The 12911-nt window shown below is 37.6% G+C and overlaps 1 protein-coding gene across 1 annotated transcript in view; it reads right to left on the reverse strand.

The window, feature by feature from the left end:
- Positions 1 to 1932: 1932 nt before the first annotated feature.
- The window catches only part of LOC133984401 (1-phosphatidylinositol 4,5-bisphosphate phosphodiesterase gamma-1-like), a gene marked incomplete at its 5' end in the record, with an annotated part of 41423 nt that continues 30444 nt past the window's right edge, over positions 1933 to 12911 (reverse strand). The window contains 14 exon segments of the mRNA XM_062423704.1: positions 1933 to 3971; positions 5130 to 5314; positions 5719 to 5807; positions 6547 to 6708; positions 6836 to 6950; positions 7873 to 8018; positions 8911 to 9135; positions 9223 to 9319; positions 9415 to 9581; positions 10591 to 10657; positions 10761 to 10857; positions 10959 to 11062; positions 11798 to 11875; positions 12522 to 12705. Coding sequence (XP_062279688.1) covers positions 3911 to 3971; positions 5130 to 5314; positions 5719 to 5807; positions 6547 to 6708; positions 6836 to 6950; positions 7873 to 8018; positions 8911 to 9135; positions 9223 to 9319; positions 9415 to 9581; positions 10591 to 10657; positions 10761 to 10857; positions 10959 to 11062; positions 11798 to 11875; positions 12522 to 12705 — 1777 coding nt within the window.

The following is a 12911-nucleotide window of genomic DNA, read 5'->3' on the forward strand; positions in this document are numbered from 1 at the left end:
TGAAGAGGTTTCAGTCAAAGTTGCACTGTGTGTGTGTGTGTGTGTGTGTGTGTGTGTGTGTGTGTGTGTGTGTGTGTGTGTGTGTGTGTGTGTGTGTGTGGTATACCTCTCCTGTTTGATGAGTAATCCTTCATACTCATTTCCAGCTTCACTTCTCTGAGGTGGACTTTGTAAAAATCCAACCAGCCCTAATATTGTCTTTTCTGCTTCTGTTCTGTGGCTTCTGGTGATTATTCAGATGTGAAGGAAAGGACACAAAACAGGGATTTGTCCCTAATTTCATCAGCAAACACTGAAGAGATATTCATTTGATTATTAAAAAAATCATGGTAATATATTTAATCTTTTCCATTTAAGTATGAGTGCCATTACAAAATAACAATTTTATAATTAAAATTTTTCATCAGTATTTATTCATATTATTCCTTTAAAAAGCAACAAAACAACTTTTAAGAAATCTTTAAAGTTGATTGTCTGCTCATTTTAGTCGTGTCATCAGAGGAAAACAGAAAACACACATAGAAAATGGGAAATAAAGTATTATTATAATATTATACTTCTCAAAAGGTTAAAAAGGTTAAGGTAAATAAAAAAAAATAAAAAAAGTATTTTCATATTTTCCATTTCAAGAGTTTCAATTTAACTTTCCATTTCAAAATCCATCGTCCATTTTCAGTTCACTTTCAGTTTTACTTTTTAACATATAATCTATGCTCCAATTATTCTAAATGAGAATATGATAATTGCCTAGATTATGTATTTATCATTTTTCATATAGGCCTATTTGGAAAACATGCTGTGTAAAATGAATTGAAATACAAATAGTCTGAACACTTTGCACAAAAATGTAATGTGCTTATTAAGCCAAGTATGTCCATTATTATTAAGTGAGACACCTAAGTAGTCTTTCTCTCTTGAATTGTAAATATGAAAGCGTTGTGTGTGAGTTACAGAAAGAACATCAGCTGTAGTTCATTCTTAGCTTTGTGTCACTTTGAATGTGAATAATTTACTACAAACACAATCCAGCCGGCTGTAGCAAGCTATGATGATGTAACCGCTCATGAGTTAATCTTTTTAAAATGAGTTAAATCAGTCACTGTATGAAAACTGACCTGTCCACTGTAAAGCCACTGACTGCTGGGTTTGACTGCACTGGTTTTAACTTCTTTCCTTCCTTCTGTCCTCCGTCCTTCCTCCCTTCCTTCTTTTCTTTCCTGCCTTCCTTCCTCCCTCCTTTCCTTCCTCCCTCCCTCCTCCCTACCTTCCTCCCTTCTTCTTTTCCTTTCTCCCTCCCTCCTTCGTTCCTTCTTTCCTCCCTCCCTCCTTCCTACCTTCCTTCTGTCCTCCGTCCTTCCTCCATTCCTTCTTTTCTTTCCTGCCTTCCTTCCTCCCTCCTTTCCTTCTTTTCTTTCCTGCCTTCCTTTCCCTCCTCCCTATCTTCTTTTCTTCCTTCCTTCCTTCTTTCCTTCCTTGACTCGAGGACAACAGGAGGGTTAAACTACAGTGTGTTTTGGAAAACAGTCCAAATTTTTAGTTTTAACTCAGACAATCATCATCCAGCATCAAAACTCGTCTCTGCTTGCTCAAAGTCTTTGAATAATTAACTGTGTGTCTTATTTAGATGTGAAGAGTTCAAAACAGATAGGGTTAAGGTCCTAAAGTATAAAAGTAAGACATTTGAGAACATTAAATAAGAAATTAGGTAGATTTTTACTCATAAATTACTTCTCCAAACCTTAAATACAATAATGATAATACTAATACAAAAGTTACTATTAAATTTCTATCATGTAAAGTAGGTTTATAACATTTCTTGCTGTATTATCTGTTAAATTAAAGGCTTTTAATCACTTTATTTTCCTATTTGTTAAAGTTTTTGCTGGTTTTACATTAATATTAAAAAGGCACACACGATTACATGAAAGAGCTTTTTTATTAAATGGAAACTTGCACAGGAGTTTTCTGTAATGCATCGAGTATTAATAGTGGACAGTTAGACAGTTAGCATAGATACAGATACAGAGAGAAAAACACAACTTAAATCAATAAAATCGCCTAATACACGTTGGCTATAGGCCGAGACCAAGACGACTGTTTGCATAGAAGTCAGAAAGAGAGAGAGAGAGTTTTAAAGGGAGCTCCAGTATACAATATTAATTTCTACATAAAGTTACAGTATCTTCAATCTGAAGTCCATTATCATTCTTCTAATATGTTCTTTCATCTATTATAACAGGATGTAGCTACACCTGTCTGATAAATAAAAGAAGTTATATACACAATAAGACATTAGACACAGGGGGGAAGGGAGGGGCGTTATTATTATTATTATCATCATCATTATTATTATTATTACTATTAGATATGAAGCCATGCAACAGGATCTGACCCACATCTGTTGATTAGAGCTAGATGATGGGAGCTGGATCCTGATGTGAGACAGATGTTTCTGCAACAGAGTGCTTTGCTTTGCTAGTTTTTTGGGGTTTTGTGTGATATAGCCCTTTAATTGTTTTGTGGCGTTTGTGTCCGATAGAAGCGAACACACCTGAGCCCCTGCTGCAGGTGACATCCAGGGGGCGCTGTGAGGAATGTGCTCGTCCTCTCTCCTTCCAAGGGAGTGTGTGTATATATATAAACACTCACATATTATATATATATTAGAGCCCTTTTTAAGAGAAGTATTAAAAGAACTTCTCTGTGTGGTTTGGTGAGGATTTCAGTTCGTCCAGTTTGTGCTCCCCCAGGTAGAACAGCGCCAGGAGACAGGAGCCCCCCCCCCTTCTCCAAACATCTGGATCTGGGTGCAGAGTGCATGTGATAACCCCCCCTCCGCCCCTTCAAAATAAAAAATAAAAAAGACTTGGTCTTCATTAGGAGAAACAGACTTTAGTCTTTAAAATCCCTTCTTTTCCTTTTCTTTAGATTTTAAACCCATTTCATGAGTAGTGGTCCGAGCCAAACGAGTAGATTCCCTCCTCCAGTCTCTTTTAGTACGTTTCCCCTTTAAAGGGCCACTAATTCCAGTTGTAGAGAAAGCAGTTTGACCTCTCTCACACACACACACACACACACACACACACACACACACACACATATCGGTTTACTCTCTTTAGTCTTTAAAAAGCACAACATCAAAAGGCACAGACATGATATTTCCTTTTTTCCGCTCCCTTCTTTCCATCCAAATATCATTTTATAGTTTTTATGTCCATCTATTTGGGTAACCTGAGTTTTCTTCTCCCTTTTTATTAAAGCCTGAAACACAATCAGAGCAAATTTGATGAGCTTCACTTGCTTTAGTTTTTTTTTTAAAAAGGCATCTTTTCCAAACATTTCCAGTTTTAAGAGGCAGCCAGACTTAATCCATCTGGGGCCAAAAAGATAATTTCCCCTTTTAAAAGTTATTCTATTGGACAGTATTAATTTTATCTTGTAAAAATGGACAGAAAATGATTGAAGTGTCTATTTTTAACGAGCCAGCAGCACGTTTAGCTGACTTTCAGTCACTCTGAAAACAGGCATGGTGGAGAAACTCAGAAAACAGGTTTCTTTTCATCCTTTTTTTTTTGCTCCAGGCTGTTCTGAATCCATGAAAAAAAGCCATTCTTCATTCAGTCTTAATGCGTTTCAGCCACAAATCCATTGATTGTTTTTATAGCTTAACTTTGTGAGGTTTTTGTCCATGAGATGCTTCTGTTTTTGTCTCTCATTGTCACTTTTTCCTCCTTTTAGGAAGCTGTAAAATCTCACATTTATGTGATTTTTTTTCCAGTTATATGATTGCATGTCGCTGCTGTGAGGTGCCCGTTGTTTTCTCGGGGCCGTCGCCGCACAGCACCGGCGGCAGCGAGTGTCAGGCACAGTTTGTTCTGTGGAGTTTGGCGCCCTCTGGTGGACGAGAGGATTAGCTGCGCTTTGCTGCCACCTGCTGCCTCAGCTTCTCTCTCCTCTTCTTCTCAATCAGCCTGGAAAAGTGGAGAAAATGCATTATTTGCTACGTGAAGGTGTGAATGATGTTGTTTGTATTTAAATGAGTAAAAAAAACACACAGGCCAAGTATTAAAGCTGCTGTGAACCTGCAACAGGTGAGAGATTTTACCTGTTGTTTTTAATTTAGGAAGATCGACCAGTTTGCTTAGAAATGCCAAAATGTGAAGTAGCTCTATTGAAATAAAAATGCATAACTAATAACAATAAAAATCTAAAAATTCTGATATAAAATTAGAGATATAAATGGAAAACATAACTATAATACTAATATAATATAAAAAACAAGACAATTAGTAATCATTTTAAATTAATGTTAAAAACGCTTATTTTGTGCAGCCAATAATGAGAAAAAAACCCTAAAAAATATTCTAATTTAAAATGATATAGAACTGAAAATCTACACAGTTGATGCGCTGGAAATATTTTTTAATTTAAAAACATAAGTAATCTCTTCTCCCCTAACCTCTCCCAGACATATTAGTCATAGTTTTTATTGCTCTTATATGTACGCTTAATCTCCTAAATTGTACAACGTTCATGAATCCAGTCTGCTAACAATTGCCAAAATGTGAAGTTGCTCTACTGAAATAAAAATGCATACCTAATAACAATAAAATCTAAAAATACTGATATAAAATTAGAGGTATAAATATAAAATATAAATATAATATTAAAAACAAGAAAATTACTGAGTAATAATCTTTAATTAATTTTAAAAATGCTTATTTTGTGCAGCTAATACTGAGAAAAAAACACTCAAAAATATTCTAATTTACAATGATATAAAACTGGAAAGCAGCAAATCCATACATTTGATGAGCTGGAAATATTTTTAAAGTTAAAACATGAATTAATTCAAAAAAACATATCTAATTTCTTCTTCTCTAACCTCTCCCAGACATACTTGTCATAGTTTTTATTGCTCTTATATGCTCGCTTAATCTCTCCTACATTGTGCAAAATTCAAAGTCTTGTAAATGTATGAATGGCAGAAGACATGATACTGCTTCTGTTTGTTATATGGCTGTATTGCAATCTGCAGTCCAAAAATAAAAATATATATATTTAGAATATGTCCATGTCTGTGTGTGTGTGTGCGTGTGTGTGTGTGTGTGTTATATATCATCAGTCACCTGCGGTTACGAGCCTCCACCAGCTCGCTCAGCTGGTCCTGAGCCGCTCGCAGCTCCTCCAGACTCTGCTGGTAGCTGATGTCCGCCGAGCCCGAGCGCTCCAGGAGAGACACCTGATTGGACAGCTCGCTGGTTCGATCCCGCAGCCGCTGGATGGACGTGTACAAGTTCTCATCGTCTTCCTCCTGCAGCAGCACAAAAGGGCAGATGAGGTGAGAGAGAACAGTTTGTAGATGGATGTGTTTGTGAGAGAGGGAGCAATGCTGGCTGGTAATGAAACTGTTGACATTCATGATTTCATGCAAATTGCAATTTAGAAACTAACAAAAGATCTTTTTTTTTTTACTTGAGCAGAGTAAAAAAACTCTCATATCAGTTCATGTAGTTTAAAGTGACAGAACAAGTGTATGACCGAGGACAATATAAAGAAAAGGAATAAAAACAATGAAGGAACAAAGAAAAAAAAAAGTTGTTTTATTTTACTGTATTTTTGAAGCACTTTGAGTTACCTCCCTTGAATGAAAGGTGCTCTATGAATAAAGTTTATTATTATCAGTAGAGAGAGAGACAGAGGTAAAGCTTTTTGCACCTTTGCATTGACGATCTCTATGTGAACCAGAAGTGCAGCCAGCTCCAGCTCTTCACTGTAGCTGTTCTTCAGAGGGATGCTCCTGTAGCCTGAAGACACATAAACAATGACAGGAACATTTTATTTAAGCTTTTAGGAACCCAAAACCCATCAGTGGAAAAAGAATGTAATAGAACATATTCTGGCTTCACAATAAATTCAACATTAACTAACGATATGCCATTTTATTGACCATTTTAGGAAGTGAAGTGTCGAAAGTTTATGGGAACAAAAAGTGGGTCGACAGTTAAAGACATCAGCTTATTTATATTTCAGTTGGGTGTAGTTAAAATTCAGTATGGAGCTTATTTAATATGTGTATTTAGGGCTGGGTATCGGTACTTGATATCTTCTAAGGTATTGACTGAAATAAATCGATACAAAGTAGCATTGAAATGTCTCCCATCAATCGATACCTGCAATCGATCCTTTTTGCACCCAGAGCTAGAACATATGACTATTAGTATGGACTTGCTCACAGCCAATCAACAGCAAGCGTTCTTGGATTTAATGGGACGTGTGATTGGCCCACTGCCACAGCAGCTACAACCCGTCTGTGGTGGTGAAGTCGTGGTGAATTTGAGTTAGCGCTCTTAGAGCAGTTCAGCAGCCAAGATGCCACCTAAACGCTCTAAAGTGTGTCTACACTACACACCTGTTACACCGGATACAAGACAGAGACCTAAATGTGTTAATGGGAATCTAATGAAGTACTCAGTTGGTATCGTTGGTGCTGGTATCCTGTGTGTATTATGTGTAGGTTGTTTTGTGGCAGAAGACCTAACCGACCTGTTCGTAGCAGACGAACCGGGTATGTCGCCTGCGCCAGGAAGTTGGGGTCACTGAACATGTCTTCCTCGTAAACGGTGAAGCGCAGGAAGGAGAAGGTTGGGTTGTGGATGTCGAACATAAACTGCTTCTGCACCCACACTGGATTCAGACCGTTATCAGCTGGAAGAGAGAGAGAGAAGAAGAAAGAAAGAAAGACCTTCATCGCCCTGCAAGTTCTTAAACATCAACTGAAGGATCTCTGCTGAGGTTTCACACCATCATGTCCACCTGGAAGATGCTTTCTTACCTACAACGTCTGTTTTACATTTGCAGCAGTCGTAATCAGCTCCACAGATCTCCACCTCCACGAAGGGACAGACGATGCTGCGGCCATTTTTAGGGAGGTGACGGGCTCCAACCACCTGATGGGAAAAGTGGAAGAACGTGAGAAGCAGAAGCAGCAGAAGTGGACTTAAGACTGTTTTAACCCTTTACATACTGTCTGGGTTTAATCCAACAGTTGAAAGCAATTAAAAAACAAGCTAAACTACATTCTTGAAGACTGAAATTGTATGATTTTCTTTCTATAGTGGCCCAAATGTGGTTGAATCCTTCACTTTTTTTAAATTAGCAAATAATTATGGCTGTTATCTTCTTATTTTAGATTTTCACAATAATAGTGTCAAAATCCAGGTGGGGAGTTCCGGTCCTCTGAAATGAGGCAAACACGGAAAAAAACTTAGAACTGCATTCTATCAAAAGGCCACCAGGGGGCGACCGTTTTGGTGTCAAAAGGACTTCCGTCTCTATACAAGTCAATGCAGAATTCACTCACTTGATTTCTAACCTCAGTAAACGTTTTCAAAATGTGTTTATGGTCTCAATCGCTAGTTTAAAGCCTTCTTCAATGCAGTATGATGTTCATTTGGGACATTTTGGCCTCCCTGATTTTATATTTGACGATAAAGCAGGGTATGCATTAGGGCGTGGCTACGTCGTGATTGGCAGGTTGATTGGTTCACAGGTTCAGGAGGGCGCCTCATGCTCCTCCTGATGCCCATATAAGTAGAATCTGTGTTTTTATTTTTCCCAGCATGCACTGGAAATGTTCAAGATGGCACTGCTCAGATCCGAAACTATTGGCCTCTGAGCAGCAGTCCACAAACCAATGGGTGACGTCACTGAAGTCTATGGTCAAATCTAAAGAAAACATGAAAGCAAAACACCTAAATCTGCTATAGACAGTAATTCTAAAAGAATATGAGCAGTATTTAAGCGTTAACAAGCCGGATATAATCCATGTTAAAAGAGGTTTTATTCTCTCCGTGATGAACCTGACCTCACCTGTAACTGGATGGTGATTGGCTCCATGTGCAACGTGTCTTTGTCGAACGGGTCGAAGGTGTCGTCCCTCATGATGTCCGGCTGAGGAACGTAGCCGCTCCCGCCTCCGAGCAGGAATAACGCTTGGTTCAGCTGCATGGGTTTATCTACAAATACACACATTTTATTCACATATATCCTCTTTATCTCACACTGTGTTACACTTTGCAAAGAGAAACTGATTCCAGTGACGGTCTGGTTACATTTACTCACAGGAAAAGGAAACTAGGATCTTTTATGTTGTTTTTCCCCCCCCTAAGGCTCCAACTAACAATTATTTTAATGATTAATTTGATGACTGTTTTCTCAGATAATCTATTTAGAAATTCCTGATGACCAAACCCAAAGATATTAAGATAACTAAAGACAAATAAAGCGGCACATTCTCAATTTTTTTAGAAGCTGAAAAATGACTCAAACAAACTAATAATTGCTCTAACCCTCCCTCCTTTCTGTGAATTTATAATAAGATAATAAGTAAAATATAGTAGATGCATGAGTCTTTGTACTATCTGAATGTTGGTTTTTTTTGCACAAAGAAACTGATTTGAGTGATGGTCTTGTTAAATTTTATAATGAAGGAAACCAGGTTTACTGATTAATTTGATGATTATTTTCTCAGATAATCTATTTAGAAATTGTGAAAAATGTCCATCAGTTTCCTGAAGAACTAACCAAAAGATATTTAGACAATTAAAGACAAATAAAGCAGCACATTCTCAGATATTTTAGAAGCTGAAGTTAATTTTTTGGCATTTTTTTGTTGGAAAAATGACCGAAACAAAACTACTTGATTTTCAAACTAAGTCTATCAGTCAGCTAATAATTGCTCGTAGTTTTTCCTCCTACTACTCCCCTCTTTTTATGATTTTAATTCTGAGATAATAAGTAAAATACACTGCATGCTGAGTCTTTGTCTGTTTTTTTCTGTGCATACTTCACTTGATCTCTCACCATCTTCGAGGTAAAGACCACAAACACACACATTCCTCTACTGACCTGGAGTTTGGAAATTGAGCGCGACCAGCTGGGAGCCGCAGAGCCACATGGGCAGCGGGTCGTAGTTAGACGAGTCCAGCCTCTGCCCTCGAGGATAAACTCTGGACAGCTGCCGGCGGTTGTACTGCAGGAAGCGTTTCCCTCGGCCGCGCGTCGCAAACTTCTCTGCCTTCGTCTCCGGGAAGGAGGACATGTCCCGGTAACACGCTCTCTCCGTCCCTATTTCTGGAAACAGAAGTAGGAAAATGAAGGAATGCACAAAAATAGATAAATAGTTTGAGAAGAGAAGACGAGAGCAGGTTTTATCCTTACTGTCCTCGTTGAAGGGGACGGGTCGGCAGTAAACCACCAGCTCCGACAGCTCCACCGCTATCTTCTTCCTCCTCTCCATCTGCTTCTCCTCCTGCATCTGTTACCATGGAGATAAACGAGAGAGAGGTTATGTTTATGTTAAGAGTCTCATTGGACAGACTTCAGATGGACTAACTCTTCTGTCTCACTGACCCGAGCGTCGGCGTTCTGCGTGGCTTCCCGGATCTTGCTGACCCAGGCGGTGAGATCCTCCAGAGTGTCGGCCGCCGCGTCCAGAGTCTGGACCGGGTGAGACGACAGCTGCTGGGACTGGATCGTAAACACGAAGGGTCGAGAGTTCTTCCCGTCTTTATGCACCACTGGAGACACATGATGTAGGGATGAAAAATAACACACAGTGAAATCTGAAACTCAAGTAAAACCTCAGCTCAGATCTGCACATTCACAGAAAATATTGATTTAGAATATAGCTTATTTAATTTTCTTTGATATATTAGCTGATAATCTTATTTATGGGTCAAAGTTATTTGAGGTTTTCAAAGTAGCAAAAAAATATAACAGCAAATACAATTCCCTAAACGGCTGTTTTATGTTCATTTCAGTGTCACACAGAAAAAAATTACTTTTTTTATTTGATTTTGAATACCATGTATTTAATGCTTCATGGTACAACAATGTGTTTACTGCCTTGCAATGAAAAAAATGCTAAAATGTTTAAAAATATCTTTTACTTCATACAACCTTTGACATTAGTTTTTTTCTCCATGAGTCAAAACAGACATGTTATTGTATTTAATATGAAATATCTGTGTTATACTGTATGACAATATTTCGTTACACTGAATGACATGAATATCAAGATGGCCCAAAAATATTGATTAAATGGGATTTCTTTAGCAACAACAATATTGATCCTGGTGATACTGGTGCTGCCAATAAAAAAAATAGAGAAAAAACTTTTCTTCTTTACAATAAATCAGTGAGGAGTGACTGATCGATGTTTAAGGCAACGGTCTTAATGGTTAGACTGTATAAAAAAACAGGATAAGATGTTTAAACTGTCTACAGTATACATATAATGTGTCTTGAAATCAGTAGAATCCTGATATAAAAGTCTGTTTAAAGATCTGCTCAATTAAAAAAAAATCTGATTAAATTGGGGGTAAAATAATTAGCTTCAACCATCAACTGTAACTATGGTGTTTTGGTCATCTGGTCAGATTTTCGCTTGCAGGATGTGCAAATTAAAATGCAAAGTAACGTCATTTGTTACTGGTTGATCACACAAAAAAACCCCAAAATGTTCAGTTACTCATCATCATAATAAAAAACTTGGTCCATTGATAAAAAGTATTTATTCAGACTCACCAACGTGGCAGGTTGGAACATCGATGAAGCCTTTGAGGAACGTTCCCAGAGGACTGTTTTCTGTAGACTGACACACACAAAACAAAACAAAAGAAACACAATGAAAAAAAGAGATAATTAATAATTGACGATCGATTAACTTTCTGCTTCTCGCCTAAATCCCAACTCACCACTTCATCGAGTTCTCTGGTGGGAGAACTGGGAACCTCCTCCACGTAGTTAGCAGGAAACCACAGCTGTTTCTTCCCTCCGTAGTCGCCTCTCCACCTGAAGGCGACACACACACACACACACACACACACACAGGTTAACCACTAATGGTGTTTTTAAAGATGCACCCACAAACAGGAAGTGACATGTTGGCTCACCAGCCGCCCTCCTGCTTGTCCACGCTGAGGATGAGCGCCTGTTTAGGGAAACAAAGCTCGTCTTCCCTCTGAGCTCGATAGTCGTACAGAGCTTTGACCGTACACTGAAACACAGCAGCAAAGAGTGTCATCACTTATTTTAGATATCAAAATGAGCCTTTCTTTTCATCTTTCTAGCCTTCCTCCTTGTATCTATTATTCCTTCTTTCTTAATTTCTTCTTCCTTTTCTTTTTCAGTTGTTCTAAATGTTTTCTGCCAACATTAAAAAGTAAGTAAACTATATTTCTTCACTATGACTGTGTGACTTTTATGTCGGTAAAAATGTGAATTCAGGAAGTGTTTCCATAGTTGGTGTAATAATAACTTGAGTAATTGTGCTAATCATTTACTAATTTTTTTAAATTTAAATTTTACTTTTGTTTTGTCTTTTCAATCTATTTTAACCAACTTTTTTTTACTCTAATAAACGTTTTCTCTTATTCTCTTATTTATGTTTTTCTCATTCATTTTCCTGTCAATTTCTTTCTTTTTTCTCTTTACATTTATATCATTCTTATTTTCTCTTATATGCATTGAGCTAAAAAAAATTCTGTAATTTGTCCTTTTCTTTCTTTTTTCTTTCTTTCTTTCTTCATGTTGTCACTTATTCTGTCTCATTATCAGCTCATCAATCAACTGTGAATCACTTTGAACTACATTAACCTGGATGAAAGCTGCTCTATGAATACAGTTTGATTGATAAATGATATGATATGTTAACTACTGACTAATCATGCATGGATTGTACTGAAATGTCTGAAACATTTAAACATCTGTGTGTGTCATCAGTCTGACTCACCCGTGCTGTTGGCATCTTATTGGCTTCGACGTAGAAATGAGGAGTTCGGACCTCATACAGCGCTCCGTAGTCGAGCTCCTGCAGATCATAAGACAAGAAAAAAAGAAACAGACAAACACAGAATGAGGTTTATTTTCTCTGACTTGTCTCAAATCTAAACCTATGAAAATCTCTAGATAAAGTGACGTTGTTTGACTATAATGGGAAGCAGTATTGTAGTTAAGCTGGGAAAATGTCCAGTAGATCTAATATTGATTATATTGAATATGAATATAGATGATCTTTTAAATGTACGATACAATGTACGATTTTATTACTTTCAGTTCAACTGTGCAATATCTTTTTTTTACTTCATCAATATAAGACTCAGGTATATTATCATTCTGACAACAACATCAATATTACTTTAATATTAATAATCGATCCACAAAACTAATGAAGGTGTATTCTTGGAAATATTATGACTTTTTTAAAGCTATTTTCTGCCATTTTATAAACTGAAACTATAATTGGGGGAAGAAACGTTTTGTTTAATCAATAATATAAAATCACCAGTTGAAATGAATAGTAAGAAAAACACTGTGACATTTAAAGCACTATGTTACTCTCTGGGAAACTGTCAGCAGTGATGTAAACTGGTGATATGTGATTCTTAAGACACTAAAATGGTTGTTTTTTCACTGATCTGTGTGTGTGTGTGTGTGTGTGTGTGTGTGTGACTGACCGTGGTTCCCATCCGGTCCAGCGTGTCCTCATTGATCGGGTAGCGGAGCCTCATCTTTCGGTACAGAGGATGTTTCTCGTAGTAGCTCACCAGATCCACCAGACTCTCAAACTCTGCTGAGCTGCCCAACATGAAGAGACGTCCTTCCTGCTGGATACGACAGTGTTTGATCTTACCCTCCGCCCTGCAGACACACACAGGACAAAACTGATCAATTAATACTGTAGGTGTGTTTAAAACCACAGATTTAAAATAAACATAGAAAAAACTAGAATGGAAACGCTAAATAATTGAAAAAAGATGGGAAACTGCATTCTATCAAAAGGCCACCAGGGGGCGACCGTTTTGGTGTCAAAAGGACTTCCGTCTCTATACAAGTCAATGTTCTCC

The sequence above is a fragment of the Scomber scombrus genome, chromosome 8 (genome assembly GCF_963691925.1).
Source record: "Scomber scombrus chromosome 8, fScoSco1.1, whole genome shotgun sequence".
Taxonomy (NCBI): Eukaryota; Metazoa; Chordata; class Actinopteri; order Scombriformes; family Scombridae; genus Scomber; species Scomber scombrus.